At 50.6% G+C, this 18,524-nt stretch overlaps 1 protein-coding gene across 1 annotated transcript in view; it reads right to left on the bottom strand.

Annotated features, from left to right (window-relative positions):
- Nucleotides 1-5,900: 5,900 nt before the first annotated feature.
- The window catches only part of COL13A1 (collagen type XIII alpha 1 chain), a 150,334-nt gene continuing 137,710 nt past the window's right edge, over nt 5,901-18,524 (bottom strand). The window contains 4 exon segments of the mRNA XM_043476738.1: nt 5,901-6,352; nt 8,028-8,066; nt 12,071-12,157; nt 17,760-17,795. Coding sequence (XP_043332673.1) covers nt 6,350-6,352; nt 8,028-8,066; nt 12,071-12,157; nt 17,760-17,795 — 165 coding nt within the window. The 3' untranslated portion in view covers nt 5,901-6,349.

An 18,524-nucleotide genomic window follows, 5' to 3' on the forward strand; every position in this document is an offset into this window, starting at 1 on the left:
TGAGGGCAGGCTTACGGTCCTTAGTGGCCCCTCTTCCCTCCCACTGCCTGCACACAGTAGGTGCTTAATAAACCATATTGAGAAGTCAGCAGGTCAGAGATGTTTATGAGTCTCAGCCATGGCAGAGAGACCTGAGCTAGGTCCCTGAGGGGCCCAGTGAAAGAGAAAGTCCTTCTCTAAGAGTTCACTGTCTAGCATAGGAGACCAAATTTCCTCCTCTAATAGAAGGTGGAAGGAAAAAAGAACAAGACAGGGTTCTTGGTCATTTCGGAGAGGGAGACTCATCCAACAGAAGAACCCAGAAAGGCCTTCCTAGGGCCCTGGAGTCTGAGCTGGGCCTTAGAAGGAGGTAGAACTTTGACAGGTGAGAAAGCAGGCATTCCAGCCGAGGGCTCCGCACAGGCCAGGGGTGTGTGTGTGTGTGTGTGTGTGTGTGTGTGTGTGTGTGTAAGCAAAGGGTGTGTGTGCAGGAGCCGGTGAGTAGACCTGGAAAGGGAGGCCCCACAGTGTGAGGCTTGCATCCCTGGCTCAGCTCTGCCTCCATCTACGTTTTCCTTCAACAGACACCCAGCTGCTTCTCGGAAGCAGGGCTGTTCCAAGAACTGAGGGTCTCTGCGTGTGGAATTCTGCCTAGGCCTGTCAAATCCAGCTCCCTTCCCTGTGTCCTCCTCCCTGGCCCTCCTCCTCTACTGCTTCAGGGAAACTTCCCCCTTGAAAACTCCCCTCCTTGGAGCAATGAGCTGCTGGTTTTTCCCTGTCCCTTCCTTCCTTCTCTGCCTTCCGTCTCCGTGTGGATCTCCTCCTCTTTTCTGGGCCCTCTTTTCAGTGGTGCGGATGGGGTCTTAGGTGCTTGACATCTCAAGTTGCCCGAGAGTGTGTCCAGGTGCGGGGCTGGGGCTGGGGCCAGGCTGTAGGTGTGTGGGTGGGGCCCTGGGAAGGGCGCAAGAGCCTGGAGTTAGGGAGGCAGCCGTGTCCCTGTACATCCGGGGGGCTTTGGGACTCCAGCTGCATGCCGGGTGGCTAAAGTTGTGATGTTGAGTCCCTGAAGAATGTGGCAGCTTGGACACCGCTGGGAGGGACCAGGTCTGCAGCCACCGCTGCCCCAGGAAAGCCGGTCCCGCTCGCCCACTCCCCGGGGCACGTCCAGGAGTCTGGTCACTCAGGGTTACGAAGCACATGCATGCGGCACATGGATTTGCAATGCCAGCTCATGCACAAAACTGTCACAGCTGAAAACGACTCTAGGCTGAGGGGCACGGCATGCTCCAGTGTCCCAGTCCTCCTAGGAGCTGACCAGTCAGTGGAATCAGGGGGTTTCAAGATGTCAGAGGTCACCTGTCATTGATACCTGGGGAAACTGAGCGGTGGAGGAAGGGCTGGGAGCTGAGGCTCCGGACTCCTGGCCAGTGCCGGCCCCCGTCTCGGCTGACGCTGACCCTCCCCACGTCTGTGGCTTTTCATTCTGCCAGGTGAAGCTGGGATCCCGGGAAGGGAGACCAGGTGGGGAGGAAGCACCAAGGGAGGCGGTGATGGGGCCATGGGGCATGTGGGAGGCAGTGATGGGGCCATGGGGCATGTGGAAGGTGGTGATGGGGCCATGGGGTGTGTGGGAGGCTGTGATGGGGCCATGGGGTGTGTGGGAGGTGGTGATGGGGCCATGGGGTGTGTGGGAGGTGGTGATGGGGCCATGGGGCATGTGGAAGGTGGTGATGGGGCCATGGGGTGTGTGGAAGGTGGTGATGGGGCCATAGGGTGTGTGGGAGGCGCTGATGAAGCCATGGGGTGTGTGGAAGGGGCTGTCTCCTGAGCGAGATGGGGCTTCCTTTGGCCCCGTGACTGCACAGGTACAGTGGCTGACCTTGGTGAGAATCCTTACTTGGACCTAGAGGACCTGTTACCCTGTCGCTCAGGAGGGGGCTGACTCAGTCTTTTGTCTAGCTGGGTGTTTGCAACTCTCCAGGCAGACAGTGCTTGCCACCAGGTGCATTTGGTGCCAGAGCACGGGGAAGGGAGCAAACTAGAGAAGGTGCTTCTCCAGAGCAGCTCCCTGCAGGTCACAGAGAAGGTCACCAACAGTACTGCGATCTGCCCCGTTGGTCAGGGCTGGTGCCCCAGTCACTCCTTGAGCAGATGGCTCTCACAAGGGGGGCTGCAAGGCCCCAGGACCAGCGTGAGCGTCTCTAACCTCCCTGAGTCCACCAGCCCCTTGCGTGGCCCTTCCTGGTCCATCTCTCCTGTAACACACCTGTCTCGTTCCTAGAGCTCCTGCCTCATTCCTAGAGCTCCTGCCTGCCAGCGTGAGTGTGGAGGCCCTGCTACTGCTTTTATTTATCTGTTTGTGACTGTGCTGGGTCTTCATTGCTGCGAGGGCTTTTTTCTATTTGCGGAAGGCAGGGACTACTCTCCAGGAGTTGCGACTCCCAGGTTCTCGAGCACAGGATCGGTAGTTGTGGCCGCATGGGCTCAGTTGCTCCATGGCTTGGGAGGTCTTTCCGGATCAGGGATAGAACCCTTGTCTCCTGCACTGGCTGGTGGATTCTTTTACTACGGATTCACTAGGGAGGCCACCCCCCATCCCCCACCCCACTGCCACAGCTACTCCTCAACTATTTGCTTCCATGCTTCTGACATGGAGTTGAGTTGGGTTAAGGTCCAAGTAAAGAGGCCCGGTGGAGAAGGCAATGGCACCCCACTCCAGTACTCTTGCCTGGAAAATCCCATGGACGGAGGAGCCTGGTAGGCTGCAGTCCATGGGGTCACGAAGAGTCGGACACGACTGAGCGACTTCATTTTCACTCTTCACTTTCATGCATTGGAGGAGGAAATGGCAACCCACTCCGTCTATGGGGTCGCACAGAGTCGGATACGACTGAAATGACTTAGCAGTAGCAGCAGCAGCAAAGAGGCCTGGGGCACCCTCAAGTCAGGGGTGTGTGGAGCCTGGCTTGCAGCCCTGTGCTGGGGAGGGTGTCTTGGCTAAGGATGTGCCAAACTTTGCGGGCGATGATGTATGTACATGGTACTTGGTGAACTTCCCCCCAGGGGAGGGCAGCGTGGACACTGAAACCAGACTGATGGTTTTTTTTCTCTGACCACCAAGCCCCTGGAGGCGAAACTTGAGAGGTTCTTCCCTGCCTCTCCCCGGCTCTCCTGCCCCCGCCTCTGACTTGTTTTCCTTGACTCTGACTTATAAACTTTTCTTTACACATCTCTCTATTTTATTATTTATATTCTTGCCAGTGACTTTGAATCCTTTGTGATATTAGCTGAGGTGGGGCTTCCCCGGTAGCTCAGACGGTAAAGCGTCTGCCTACAATGTGGGAGACCCAGGTTCGATCCCTGGGTCGGGAAGATCCCCTGGAGAAGGAAATGGCAATCCACTCCAGTACTCTTGCCTGGAAAATCCCACGGCCTGAGGAGCCTGGTAGGCTACAGTCCATGGGGTCACAAAGAGTCGGACACGACTGAGCGACTTCACTTCACTTCACAAAGTAAATGAGGGCTTCCCTGGTGGCTCAGTCAGTAAAGAATTTGCCTGCAATGCGGGAGACCTGGGTTTGATCCCTGGGTCGGGAAGATCCCCTGGAGAAGGGCATGGCAACCCACTCCAGACTTCTTGTCTGGAGAATCCCATGGACGGAGGGGCCTGGCAGGCTACAGTCTGCTGCTGCTGCTAAGTCTCTTCAGTCGTGTCTGACTCTGTGCGACCCCACAGATGGCAGCCCACCAGGCTCCTCCGTCCCTAGGATTCTCCTGGCAACACTGGAGAATACAGTCTATGGGGTTGCAAAGATCACACACGACTGAGCGACTCAGCACAGCAAGAAGTAAATGAACAGAGATGAGGATGGAAGCAAAGTAAGGTTTGGGTTTGCCCAGAGCTTTTCAGGGTGTTCAGCTAACACAGTATTTCAACTTCTGGAACTTTCCAGGGCATGTTTGGCCCTATTTCAAAATCATTAGTGGGTTCTGATTGCTCCAGTGAGACCCTGAAATAGAATGAGGCAGTGAGCCTAGAAAAGCCAGGGTACACTCTGATTCCTTAGGACCTCGGGTGAAGGGGTGAGGAAGCCAAAGAAATGGTGAGGAGGGTGGCATTCCAGGAAGCCCAAGTCAGTAGATCCAGGGCAAGAGCATGTCTCCAGGAGCAGAGGATGGACAAACCTGTGCTGTGGCCTACAGGGACCCTGGGTCCTTTTGACTGTGCAGACGCTTTCCTCCAGAAAAATACAAAAAATGGTCAAGGCGCTACTGCAGAGCCCAGGGACCTGTGTTCAGTGCTCCGTGGCAGCCGGATGGGAGGGGTTTGGGGGATAGTGTATGTGTGTGTATGTGTGGCTGGGTCCCCTAGCTGTCCACCTGAGACCATCACAGCACTGTTAATCAGCTGTACTCCAATACAAAACAAAATTTTTAAAAAAATATATTTTATGACTGCTCTGGTAGAAAGATAAATATAATCCTGGCTGGATTCATGATTATACACTCAATTTTTTTCTTTTGGATTTAAAAGAAATGAAAATATTAAAATATTGTCTTACCGCCTGAAAGCCCCGCAAAGGCCCAGGCTTGTGTTGACTGTGCCTGGTGGAGCAGCTGGCTCTGGGTGGGGTCTGGGGAGTGGGCTTAGGCATTATCAGGGAAGTGCGGCATCCTGGGACCCCCTCGGTAGGAAAAGTAACTTGTGCCAGCTAGTGGCTGGGGCCTGGGTCCCTCATGCTCTGCTGCCTGGTGAGGGGACAGATGACCACAGAGAGCAGCTCTCATTCAACTGCTTCCCTTTTCAAACAAGGAAGCCAAGACCCAGGGGAGGAAGGTGTCTGACTTCCACATTATCTGAGTGGACATTTGCTAAGAACACCAGCAAGGTCCCTGGGGTTTGGGCAGCATGTGGTCCTATGAAGACAAGAGTCTGTGAGTGCAACCTCACCCCACAGTGCGGCAGGGGCCCCGCGAATGTGAAGCTCACCAACTTAGACTTCATGTGACTACATGTGGACAGTGTCTCTGCTTCAGTGTGCTTTTGTACTGTTTGTGATGAAAGGATATGTATTTATATAAAGACAAAGTGTAAACAAAATGGGGAGGGGTATTTAAATTACTCAAGTACTTTGGTATTTTCAAGCCCTTTAGAAGCACCAGTTATGTTGTTAATACCTAACAGTACACCTGTGTGCTACCCCATAGGTAATATTCGCCTGGTCATTAAAATAGCTTTGTTTTATTTATAAGCAGTGAGACCTTTATAAATAGTGCACTAAAAACAGTACAGAAAGCAGTAAAATTCTATTTCTTAAAACAAACAAACAAACAAACAAAAAAACAGAATGCCAATATCTTAACCAGATTTGTTTGAGTGTCCTTTGTTGGAACAAAAAGACTATTGGGGCAAACTTTTCAGCTGCTAGTTGTGAGTGGACCTTGCAAATCTATAGCAAATGAATGGCTGTCATCAACAATAGCTGGTATTAATGACTGCAGCTCAAAAGGAAGGAAAACAAACCAAAAATCAAAAGTCCTAGGACTTAGCCCTTTGTAACCCTGGGGGTTTGAAGGGTTTCAGCGAAACTGAACCTTACACTTGTACATGGAGCTGCCATGAACGTGGGGTACATTACAAAAGATGTCGCTTAATACAGTCCTGGCCCTTCCTCTGTTGGACTTAAAATGGCTCAAACCATTATATTTCTTCCTTTTTTTTGGCCACACTGCAAGACATGTAGAACTTTTTGGACCAGGGATCAAACCCTTGTGCCCTGAAGTGGAACTGCAGAGTCTTAACCCCTGGGCCACCAGGGAAGTCCTCAAACCATTATATTTTCGAGGACCCCTGCTTCTGGGACTTGCTGATTTAACAAGAGAACAATGTAATTAATTTAGTGATGAATCAGGATCAAGAATTTCCATGTTTCACTTTTTTAATAGTGGAAATCCATAAGAGTTTAAAATATTCTGAGACACACCTAGCTTAGCAAACACCATGGACCTTCTTGTATCTGTGAAGTCACACACAAACCAGCCAGCACCTAAGTGCTGGTTGGCCCCCTTTGGCACTGGAACACAATAATTTATTAAGCTTCAATACTTAATAAGTGTGCACAAATATCATGCAAACATACAGCCGTACTCACAAATGAAAAGTGTATTAGAGTCTTAGACGTATGCAAAACATCTTGTAAACAAAAGGGAAGAGGTTGGTATTTTCTGTACAAAATATGCAGGTTTTCCTTTTTTAAAAAATAATCTGTAAGATGCATCATACTTCGGGCATTTTCAAAAAGTGAAAACTGTATAAAAATAAATATTCTATGTACAAACACACACACAGGCCAATCCCAGGTTAGAGGCATCACTGCAAAACAAAAACAAACACAAAACGACATGGTGTTAGTGTCTGTGAGTGTTTATTTCCCTTGTGGGAAATGAGGTAGGTCTTGTTCTGGGTTGGAGGGGAGGGCTTTGGGTAGGGGACCTGGGGGAGCCAGGAACCCCCTCCTCCAAGACCCTGGTGCTGACTGTCAGCACCCTGAGGGTGGGAAACTACCTTTTCTTTCTAGTCATTCCCCTTATTGGTCACTAGAGGGCACTTTCTCTCCATGCAGCCTTTGGAGGCCGGGCTGTTGAATTGCCGAATCTTCCCAGAATAAATTTATGATGTGAATCAACAGACATCAGGCTCTCTAGCAGCTTCTTGCTTCTCCCAGACATTGTACCCCTCGAGAGTGGCTCTTCTTCCCCTGCTAAGCTCAATTATTTCTATCTCCTAACCATCCACAGCAACCCTGAAGAAGAAAGTCTTTTTCTTAGGGGACACACCTCTTTCCTGTTTCTTGGAGCTTTTAACTAGTTCTAGGGGAATTAACCAAGAGGATGAAGTGACAGACAGATTCCTGGGGAGGCATCTCCCTTGAAAGCAGAGCTTTCCCTCTCTCTGGCTAGTGGGTGTTTTAGGTACCTGGGTGAGTAGATGCTCAGCCTACAGCCTGGTGTCTTGGTGATTTCACTGCTTTTACCGAATCTTGTGAGCTAATGAGATGGTGGACACCTAGCCAGAGGAGTGATTCATCTCGCTGTAAGTGTGAGTGCTATCACTGGGCAGGACTGGATTAGTTAAGTGCAAACTCTTGGACAGGTAAGGATCTCCAGCTCTTTAATGAGAATGAACCAAAACCTTGAGACAGTGGTGGTGGAGGGCTGGTGAAAAGTCTCTGAACAGGAGGAAGGTGAAGGGAGGCCATCGGTGGGACTGCATGGCAGGTACTGCCTTTTCCAAGACCAAGTTGGGTTTCTGGATTAGGAAACCAATGGCCCTGGTCATGCCAGGGAGCCTTGCACAATGGGGGCCCTGGATGAGTCAGGTGGCTATGTTGAGGGCACAGCCCTGTGGTGTCAGGTGGCTTTAATGATGGCAAATGCCAAAGGCAAGTGTGGACAAAGGAAACCTCCCTGTTGGTGGGAACTATGGGACTCCAAGAGAGGGTGGGCAGGTCTCAATGTGCAGAAGCATGAAACTCTGACTATTTAAGTTCAAGGGGAAGGATTGAGTGATGAGCTGGCAGGTCTCTACGAGGAGGTATAGAATCCATATGACTTTATACTTAAAGTATAGAGATTTCCTACATCTGGGTAAACATCATCATATGGCTTAAATGGCCTCTTATGAACACTATGAGACTAGCTAATGATAACTGATTTTGAAACATGGCTTAGAACTCCTTGCAGAAGAAGTATGGTATAAATTAACCTCATGAAGCATAAAGATGTCATCTGTCTGGCTACATGGAAATTCCATACACTGGGTTTGCTGATGCCTTAAAAACTATTTTTAAATGTTCTCAAGTGCATGCAGTGAGTGGAACTGTTTAATGGGCACCCTGCTTTTGGGATTGTTCCTTTTTGGACCCCTGTCCTGCTGCCTCATCTGCAGGAAGGCCTGGAATGGAAATCGTGCATGCTTTATCCCACGGCAGAAAATGGAGCCCATGTACAACTCTGCCCTGAGGCCCTGGAACCCTGGGAAAGCTTACCTTGTTCCAGCAGCCCTGGACTGGCAAGCCATCTTCACCCTGCAGTGAGGAAGAAAGGCAGATGGCTCAGACTCACGGGGATGGCCCAACAAGCAGCAGGACAAGGGGAACAAGGGCCACAAACACCGTGTCAGCTGATCAGGGTGCGGCCCACCTGATATGGTCTGTTTCTCTTCTCTACCCCAGGGCCTAGCCTCGGAAGGAGGCAGGAAGCAAGCCCACCTGTCTGCCTGCCGGCCGAGCTCACATGTAGTTACAGTTCAAAGCTGAGATGGGCTGTCCTATTGCCTGTAGGCCCGGTGAGCAGAGGCGACCTGAGCATGGTGGAGAGGACAGCTGGAGGCCTGCTGGTCTCCAGTCTGGCTGTACTGGGTGTGGGGTGCCCGTGGGCGAGTCACTCATCACCTGGAGGCTTCAGTTTCCTCCTCCATAAAACCCGGGGAAGGTGCGGCTCTATGGAACGAACACCCCCCACTCTCTCATTCTTTGATTTCTCTCTCTTCCTTAGCAGCTGGGGGCGGACATCCAGGCAGCTCCTATCTGGTGATCAATAAGGAGGAGGACGGTTGATTTCGCAGGCTTTCAACGTGGGGCCGAGGTGCCTTAAGCAAGGAGGCGGGACTCCCGGCACAGCCTTAGTGTCGCTGGGGGCTTGGGGGTATGAGCAGTGGTAGGATAAGAATCCACCAGGTGCCACTTGTCCCCCTGCTGGCGCACTCACTGAGTACCTGAAGCCCCAGGACATCCCGAGTCTCCTCGGCCGGCTGTCCTGGCTGCTCTGGTGCGCCCTGGGGGGAACTAGATACCCCTGACGAGCAGGCAGGGAGGGTGAGGCTGAACCAGGGCAACGATCTGGTTCTCAGTCTGAGTCTGTTAGAACTGCAGCCCAGATTCTAGAACTTCAGGTTCCAGGGCAGAGAAGGAGATGCACACAGGGTTTCAGGAGACCCGAGCAGGTGGTCAGCCCCCGAGGGGCTGGAATGGGAGCCCCCTACGCCTGAACCTACTCATCCACCCACGACAGGCGTGGAAACCGCTCACCTGGAGCCCAGCAGACAGCCGGCCCTGCACGGGGGCTGAAGAAGTCTAATTACTTTGTACTGAAAATCCTGATCAATAGCGCAGCTTCCCCGCCGCCCCCACCCCCCACCCCCACCGCCCACTGCCCCACACCCACAGTAACACAATGCAGGAGACGGCAAACAATGCAAAACAAGAAAGGGAAGGTATGTAAACTTATACAGCAAAATTAATAGACAAATGACACATTATTGGAGATAATGCCAGTTTGCATTAAAGGTCAAATCAAGGTGACTTTCACCGTCCCTTCTGGGTTGGGGAGGTTCTGCAGGTGGGGGCGGTGGTGCATCCCAGGGTTCAGTGAAGACCTGGGTCCCGTTTCCCAGCCCACCACAGTGCGACACTTCATATGGACTCTGGGAGGGACAGGAGCCTCCGCGGGCCACAGCGGCTTCCCATTGGCACGTGGACAGTGGCAGGGGGAAGAGAGGAGGGCTGGGCAGGCAGGGAGGGGTTGCAGTGGCAGTGTGTGGGTGAAGAGCAGGGTGAGGAGCCAGGGCTGCGGCCGGCAGAACTCAGATTTCGGGATTCTGGAAAGGGCTGTGGCAGAGGGGATGACTGGCTGTTGATCAATGGAGGTGCCGTGGAGGGCATGGGAGATTCCATGGCTGAGAAAGGTGCCTGTGCGATGCATGCTGCATGCTGTGGATTCAGGAGGCTGGGTGGGGGACAGGAAGCAGCCACTCTGTCAGCTTAATCTGCCTCTCCTGGTCCCTGAAAGTCCCTTCAAGGGGCTCTGTGGTCACCGGTCAGGGTCACACAGCATCTTTTCTTACAGCGTTTTCTCCTCTGTCCCAAGACAATTCATCTGTGACCCTGGCGTGGGGATGTGAGGCTGGGAATTCTCATCTGACAATTACTGGTGTGAAAATAGCTCCATGAGCTTCAAACCTCATCGGGAAATTTAGGGGGGCAGGAAGCTTGTAAGCAAACTGCCGTGGAGTGAAGGGCCATCTTCTGCTTCCGCCCATAGTGTGCTGAAAGGATCGCTGTGGAAGCCTAGAAGGTCCCTGCCTGGAGAGGGACTGGGACCTGGGGAACCAGAACTGTAGCCACTTAGGCAGGTCTTATGCTTGGGAGTGTCCTCAATGTCTCCCCTTCCTCCCTGTCTCCTCCCTTCCTTCCTTAAACAACCTTTCCATGTTCTTCTAGACTTCTTGGTGGCAAACCACTGAAAAATGAAAAAAAAAAAAGAAAAAAGAGAAAACCAAGGGATGGTCTTGCAGCATCCTCTGGGATTCAAGCAAAAAAGGATGAACCCTCTAGGATCTAGAATCCTGATTTTGGACCATCCCTTGGTACTGGGGTGTCACCTGGACAGTGATCCCAGTGTCACCTGGACAGGATCTGTGCTGGAAGGTCAGTCAGAGTACCCCCTCCTCTGCTTTGGTTCTAGAACTCCTCATTCTGCCCTGTGTTTATAAGGGCGTCCATCTGTCCTCTGCTAAATCATGAGATGCTGGAGTGGAGAGGGATGTGGTGCCAACTTGGGCATCTCATTCAAATGTTCATCCAACTAACTGCAGTGTGTGAAGGCAGAGAAGTCACAGTCCTGAGAGCTAATGCAGAGACTCCACTTCCCTGGCTTCCTTTCTGGTGGCAGGTTTGTCTAGAAGCAGTTCTGAAAGGAGGGTCCGATGCAGCTAAAGCTGGCATTGGATGGGCAGGACCAGCTCACATTAAGGTGATGGGCTTTTGAAGCTGCTGCAAGAGGAAGAAAAAAAAAGCCTCCTGGCAGACTTTGCATGCAAGAGGGGGATGTGCGGGAGCCCCCGTGGGCCAGCCAAGGCAGGGTGACCCTTGGTGCCTACAGAGTGAAGAGGTGGGAAGCAGAGGCCAGATGGATGGAGCAGGAGTGTGGAGGGCAGTTGGAGAGGCACACAGGCACAGACCGCACACGTGGGGAAGCCCATACTGGCCATGCAGGCAAGGGAGGGTGATGCCATACCAATGGGCACGGGGCATCCAGTCCGTCCAGCCCTGGTAACCCCGGCTCCCCTTTCTCTCCTTTAAAACCTCGGTGTCCCTGTTCACAAAACCAACCACGATGGTTATTTCGGTCAAGGCTGGCCAGCTCCGACTGTGGCGTGGAGAGACCTAGTCCTACCCTGGCCAGGATGCAGGACCCTTAGGGCATCTACAAGTAAACCTCAAACCCCAGTTGATTCCTGCCTTCCCAATTCAGCCTTTGTGCGCTCTCTGGCTCCAGAAATGTTGAGCTTGGCGACGTGTCCATCCAGCCCCCTCTCTATTTAGAGATGCACTTGGCTTCAACACACATGAGCTTCAACTTAATGCATCATAATGTTAGGACCCTCCAATGGGTTGAGGGACACTTGAGAAGCCCAGCAGATGTGCCATGAATCATTCCTCATTGGCTGGTTTGGGAAGGCTTCCTGGGGGTGTCTGTCTACTGACCTTGGTCTGCAGTTTTGCAGGTTTTGGCTGGATGGCTGGTGCGCATTGAGAGGCTGTATATAAAAGCCCCTCTCTGGCCTCATTCTGCCCCATTTCGGACAATGACAACCTTCGGGGGATGCTAGCCCTGGTGTCCTGCATCCTGACCAAGTGGGGATTCAGATGACTTGAACTGCTGGCCACAGAGGTGGCCCCAAAACAAAGAAGGCAAATGGGGGTGGTTCACAAATGCTACCCTGGCTACCAAAGCCACCCCAGAGCTAAGAGCCAAGGCCTGCTCCCAAATCCCTTTCCTTGTGGTGTCTCCATTTCCACACATCAATTGTTCAGCATCTTCAAAGGGAAGGGATTTAGTGGGAATTGCTTGCAGCTGTGGTTTCAGGGCAACACCAGCAGCAGGCAGAATTTCATCCACATGAACAGACGGGTTTGGGTAGTGTTAGTGGAGTCATTCGGTTTTCATCTTAGTTTATTTGCCTTCTTTGTTTACAGCTTGCAAACCTCCAGGAAAAATGAGAACAACCAAGTGATAGATGGAAACATACCAATGGACAGGGGGCATCTAATCCAGGCGCTCCTTGGTCTCCCTTATCCCCCTTAGGCCCTCTAGAGCCTTTCTTCCCCCTCTCCCCCTGTAAATAATGGTTTAGTCCAAGAAAAAAAAAAACATCATCAAAACTTTAGGATCATTCATGTGTTAAGGTTAGAGACAGAAAAAAAAAAAAAGAGGGGAAAATAGATTCTCTCAATTAGGATAGTCTCTTTAACAGGATTAGGGGTCAGTGTCCACCCCACCCCACAAAGAACCTGAGTATTTGGCTAAGGCAGATGTGTGTGGGGGTCAGTAGGGCTGAGAGCCAGAGGTGGGAGGAAGTGCAGATGGATGATACTAATTCTGAGCCCAGAATGCATCTATATAATGGACAGGGGAACCCATTTCCTTCTCTTTGAGGGTTCATTTTTTAAGGGGTCTGGGACTTCCCTGGAGGTCAAGTGGTTAAGACTCCCATCTTCCAATGCAAGGGGTGTGGGTTTGATTCTTGGTCGGGGAACTGAGATCCAATGTGCCACACAGCCAAAAATAAATAAATGAAAGATCATCATAGATCACTCATATTAGAAAAAAAGGGTCTGTCCTGATGGCTTTTGTCCCAGTTGGGTCCATCCCTTTGATGTCCTCTTAGGAGGCAGGGTGATTTTGTTCAGAGCCCTTGTGTGTGTGTGTGTGTGCACCGTGTGTGCATGCATGAGTGTGTGTTCTCACGTGTATGTACAAGTGCATGTGTGTATGTTGTGTATCTAGGTTCTCAGCTGAGTCCTCCCATTCTCTGGTCCATCCTGGTCTGAGGTCATGGGCACCTACTTGTATATGGATATGTTGACTCAAGGAATTCATTTGTTTCTGAAAAGCTTCAGCAAACATCATCTTTCTAAATTGAACCCTATTTTACATGTGCCAAGGTCACTCTCCATTTAAAGAAGGGCTGTGGGAAACTCTGTGTAATGAATTTGAGTTGTGGTCTTATATGTTGGATTTCCTTATAAGGGACCAAGCATGCCCCTGGGAAATCTCCCTGGAACTCTCCTCTATTGAAGGCCAGTTGTCTCAGGCTTGGGGGCTTCCACTGTGTGTCTCTGGGTGGGTAGCCTAATGGTCAGAGAGAAGGCTTGCAGCTGAACGGGATTTGCCTCTTACCAGCCATGAGACTCTGGGAGCTTACTTAACCTCTCTGAGCCTCAGTTTCTTCATCTGTAAAGTGTGGATAATAACACCTCCCTCAACGTTGTTGCGAGGTCTTTGTGCACATTTAGTGCTTAATACTGGCATATAGGGATAAAGGGCTTCCCTCATAGCTCAGCTGGTAAAGAATCTGCCTGCAATGCAGGAGACCCAGGTTCGATCCCTGGGTCAGGAAGATTCCCCTGGAGAAGGAAATGGCAACCCACTCCAGTAGTCTAGAGAATCCTATAGACAGAGAAGCCTGGTAGGCTACAGTCCATGGGGTTGCAAGAATCCAAGAGTTGGACACGACTTAGCGACTAAACCACCATAGTGATAAAGACCTCGCCTGCCAATGCAGGAGACGTAAGAGACGCAGGTTCAATCCCTGGGTCGGGAAGTTCCCCTGGAGGAGGAAATGGTAACCCGCTCCAGTATTCTTGCCTGGAGAATCCCATGGACAGAGGAGCCTGGCAGACTACAGTCCATGGGGTTGCAAAGAGTTGGACACGACTGAGTGTGTGTGACTTAGCACACACACATGCACTGGCCTATAGTATGTGCTCAGTCATGACAGCAGCTTCATAACAAGAGCAGCAGCAATCATCACTTCTCGTCAGCCAGTGTAGGAGCGAAGGCTGCCGTCAGAGGCTGGACCTCCTGTCTACTGCGTTCCAGCAGTGGAAGGCTACAGGGTTCCTTAGAGGGAGGCAATGGATAAGAATATTTAAGACGTTTCTCCAGGCCTTTGGAAATTACCCACATTTCTTGATTCCAGAGGTTACCTGCAATTGCCAACACATCCTTCTAAGTGAGTTTTCTAAAATGCAAATGCCTACTTAGAAAATAAAGATGTGTTTAAGAGGAAATGTGTCTATGCATCTTAAGTGTCATGGCATTGGCTCTAAGATAGGCCCACCAATGAGGAAATCATGGAACAGTTAACCTGCAGACAGTGGACAAGCGAAACCACTTGCTATTTGGATGAAGAAGCCCCGTGGGAAACTTTCTCAGGAAGGTGTCGTTTATACTCTGGGTGAGGCCAGCACAACAGTGAGCACAGTTCCTTAAGTTCAGAGGGTGAGCACAGCTCCTGGGAGTGGGGGTCTTCAGGTCCTGATGACGGGCCTGGCGGGGCAGAGGGTTAGCCAAGGTCCCTTCAGGATGGGAAACTTGCACTCTGGGCTGTCAGAGGGCACAGGAAGTGGCCTTATTGGGTGCCCCTTTAAGACGTCAGAGTCATAACTTCACCTACATCCTCTCTGCTCCCGTTCCCCAAAGAGGACACGAAAAGGGCCCTAATGCAGAGGGGTGTCAAGTTGGTATGGGAGGGGGGCAGGCAGAATCAAGTAGCAGGGCTTTCTTAAAAAATGAACAAAACTGCTTTTAGAGGAAATAAACTGAAGCTGGAGGAGTGGAAGGGAAAGGATGAGGCTGTGGAATCATTATAATGGGTGAACCTATCTAGAGGGAGCAAGATTCAGGGAGTAAAGGGGAGAAGCAGGCCCAGGCTGAGAGAGAGCAGATGGGGGAGAGGAAGGAGGCCAGGGGGCCTGGGGAAGCAAGATGCAAAAACAGATGTGCACACACATGCATGCAAGCAAGCATGTACACGCACGTACACGCGTGCACTCCCCCCCCCACCTGCACACACACACATTGCAGACGGCACCTCTTGGAGAGTGACAGAAGCTGCACGAATGCTTCCAGACCTTTCAGTTGGCTGGTTTGCAGGAAGCTCCACAGTGAAACCCAGTTTTCCTGATGCCCCGATTGCCAAATTCACACCACCCTTTACCCTGTGATGGATTTTTTCATCCTAAAAGTGGCTCTCAGGCTAAATTCACAGAGCTGTTAAGGGACAAGGAGAATGTTCCTAGTGACAAGGACAGACTCTTTCCCCTAGCATGTGTGGCCCCTTAGAAAACTGCCTGTCTTGGCCTCTGGGCCTTGCCCACCACTATGAGGACCATCCTCCTTCCAGGAGCAGGAAGGAGGCCCCAAGACCATCCTCTGGTGGGACTCGGAGTACCATGGTCTTAAGGCTGTGTCTTGGGTCACTCGGAGATAGGATAACAGACCTGGGGCACCCATCCGAGCCTCTCTGATGGAGAGCCCCAGGTGTGATATGAGGCAAAGTTTGGGAGCCCCTTCCATAGCCAGTGGGCATGAAGGGCTTTGAACATCTCCAGCTGCACCTCCACAAGCAACAATGAAACTTCCAACCTGAACATCATCTAAGCACTTCTGGCCTTTTCCCTGGACCAAAGTGCCAGAAAAAACTGTCATGACACAGAGCTGACTCTGCTTGGACCTTTCTTCATTTTGGAGGCTTTTATCACCAAGGCCTCATCTCTCCCCTCAAAAGTTCCATTAGGGCCAGTGGTATAAAGAGGTCTGAAAGAGGGGTGAGCTGTAAGGGGTACTCTTCTAGGACATTTTGGCATCCTGAGAGTTAGATCTCTTGGATGGAAGAATAAGCTGGTCCTTGATTTGAAAACCTGCTCTTTGGAAGAAGTCTACTGGTTTTTTATGAGGCACTCCAAGGAAGGTTCATGTAACTTGTCTGTTTTCTGGACTTGATTTTTACTAAGTGACATATTGCTAATTTATATGTGGGACAGGGGAGAAGTATATAAAACCTTAGAATAGGAACTGGAGAAGAAATATTTTCCCACTGATTTATGGGGCCTCAGTGGCTCATTCAATGACCTCGGTTCTTTAAGCATCAGAGCCACCAGCCTCCCAACTTCTCTCCATCTGTGACAAGGGCATTGAAAATTTTTATTTATTTATCGGCTGCACTGTGCAGTGCGTGGAATCTTAGCTCCCCGACTCGTGCTCCCTGCCTTGGAAGGGCAGAGTTTTGACCAGTGGACTGCCAGGGAAGTCCTGACAAGGGATTTTCTTGCCTCGCTTCTGCCTCTAGGGCAACACAGTCACCACCACTGGAAGGATTGGTTTTGTAGCCTTCAAATGGCCCAGTGCCTCAAGCCAACTGAAAAAGTCTTAAGAAAGAGGCTTAACAAGTATTGATTGAACATAACAAAGAAAACCAGAACACTGCAGAAATAAATTAGAAAGGAGGTTAGTATGCCAACTGAGAGGTGGAATGATCAATTATTTTAGTGGCCTGAACTCTTGGATGCCAGTGTCGGAGGTGGGCTTTCCAGGCCGCCTTAACTGGCTGGCACATTTCTGGAAGTGGGTCTGTTTATTCCAGTGGTTTATTCCGAGCCTCTCTGATGGGGTGCTCCAGGTGTGATGTGAGGCAAAGTTTAGGAGCCCCCTTCCATAGCCAGTGGGTGTGAGGGGCTTTGAACATCTCCAGCTTCACCTCCACAAGCAACAATGAAGCAACAATGGGCTTTTCATGGACAGTCTGATAGGGGTAGCTTTGCCTTTCCTTTCCTGTTCATAGAATATATGGGACAAATGGATTGCTTCTGACCAGCTGACCAGCTGCCAGAAAGGAAACTTTAGGAATATGGAACTGTTCAGTAAATCCATCTTAAATGGAAGGGACTGGCGCTGATGCCAGATACAAACGTACAGATTCTGGAGTGTTCTATTCATGAACGCTCTGTTATCAGTGTTCAAAGATCAGCCAGAAGACTGCGCTTCCGCAAGTCCCCTGCTCTGTCTAACTCTCGTGGGGACTCAGAACATGTTATCATAGTTTGGAGCATTGTTTCTCCTTCTGTTCTTCCCACTCTTCTACCTCTAAGATCCTTGAATATTATTCCCACTAGAAGATGCTCTTGGCCTTCTTGGGGATGTCCACACCACTGAGAACCTCCATGATGAGGAAGGCAACAAGACGTTCTAGAAAGGAAGCCAAAGGCCAGCCCTTGGTCAGATGTCGTGAATGACTGCTGCTGGGCACCAATGTGCCATGTGGCCATCAGGTGGCCGTGGGTGCCGTGGACACTTAGAACTGTGTCCTGGTGAAGATGGCAGAAACCAAAGGAGGAGCAGGGTCCTTGAAAGCCATGACACATTTCATAGTCCTGCTGACTCTTTCCAAGAGAAACAATGGCTGGGATCCTTTTTAAAGGTTTGGCTGTGTACAACAGTTGTCTGCTTGTTCTTGGAGCTGGGATTTATTTTCTCTCTCACCAGTGACCTGGGATGCCTGGTAAAACTAAGTGTCAGAAGACTAGGACTCGGCGATGATGGATGTAAAAATCTCGTTTAGGGGCCCATTACCAGGGCAACCAAGAGAGAGCTGGGCTCGTGACTCCTGTCACTGGATGGCAATGCTAATCTGATGGCCGCCCTGGGACTCAGCCTCCCCTTTCCTCGTGGAAAGATACGTGCTTCAATTTCAGGATTAGGTCCCTAGGCTCCCTGAGTGCCACGGATTAAGCCCCTCACTAGAAAGTCTTTTAATTTAGAATGATTTATCAGGAAAAACTATATTTCCACGTTGAGTCAGGAATCCCCAGTTGGTCATTCCACCTCGCCATGAAGACATTAGTAATCAGAGCCAAAGTGTGAGGACTCAGACTCACCCGGTTTCCTTTGTCCCCGGGTGGTCCGTGTAAACCCTGCAATAAATTCAAGAAACAAAGACACATTAAGGAGAAAACACAGGATGGCCATACAGTCCTTCCTTCCAGGCTCATAAAGCTCTTTACTGGTGCCTAATTCATCAGAGACAGGTTTCATGAGCCCCATTTTACAGAAGGGGGACAAAGGAGAATACTTGCTCAAGGAACTTGACCTAGAGACAGATAATGAGTTATGGGTAAAGTCAAACACAATTTCTGGTTTTCTCACTCTGTAGCCAACACCCTGGCCTGGGGTCAGGTTCTTCTAGATGGCGCATGCCAGGTACGTGATCTGGGAGCAAAGACCGCTCCTGGATAGGCAGGTGTTTACATGGCTTTCCCGCCTGCCTCTTTTTTTTTTTTTTTTAATTCGAGGATTTACTATAATTGTGTTGGTTCCTGCCATCCATCAGTATGAATCAGCCATGGGTATACATATGTCCCCTCCCTCTTAAACCTCCCTCCCACTTCCCACCCCATCCCATCCCTCTGGGTTGTCAGAGTACCGACCAGATTTGAGTTCCTAGATCCCACCTGCCTCTTGCTAGAAAAATGACTCCAAAGCTCCTGAGCCCCTCTTTTCAAGGTGCAAGCTGCTCTCTTTATTATTTTTTCCTTCAATTTTTTTAATTGTGGTAAACTACGGCGCTACTGTTAAAGAACCTAGGTTTCAATGCAGGAGACAGAAGAGATGTGGGTTCGATCCCTGGGTCGGGAAGATCCCCT

This window comes from Cervus canadensis, chromosome 8, assembly GCF_019320065.1.
Source record: "Cervus canadensis isolate Bull #8, Minnesota chromosome 8, ASM1932006v1, whole genome shotgun sequence".
In the NCBI taxonomy this organism is placed as follows: domain Eukaryota; kingdom Metazoa; phylum Chordata; class Mammalia; order Artiodactyla; family Cervidae; genus Cervus; species Cervus canadensis.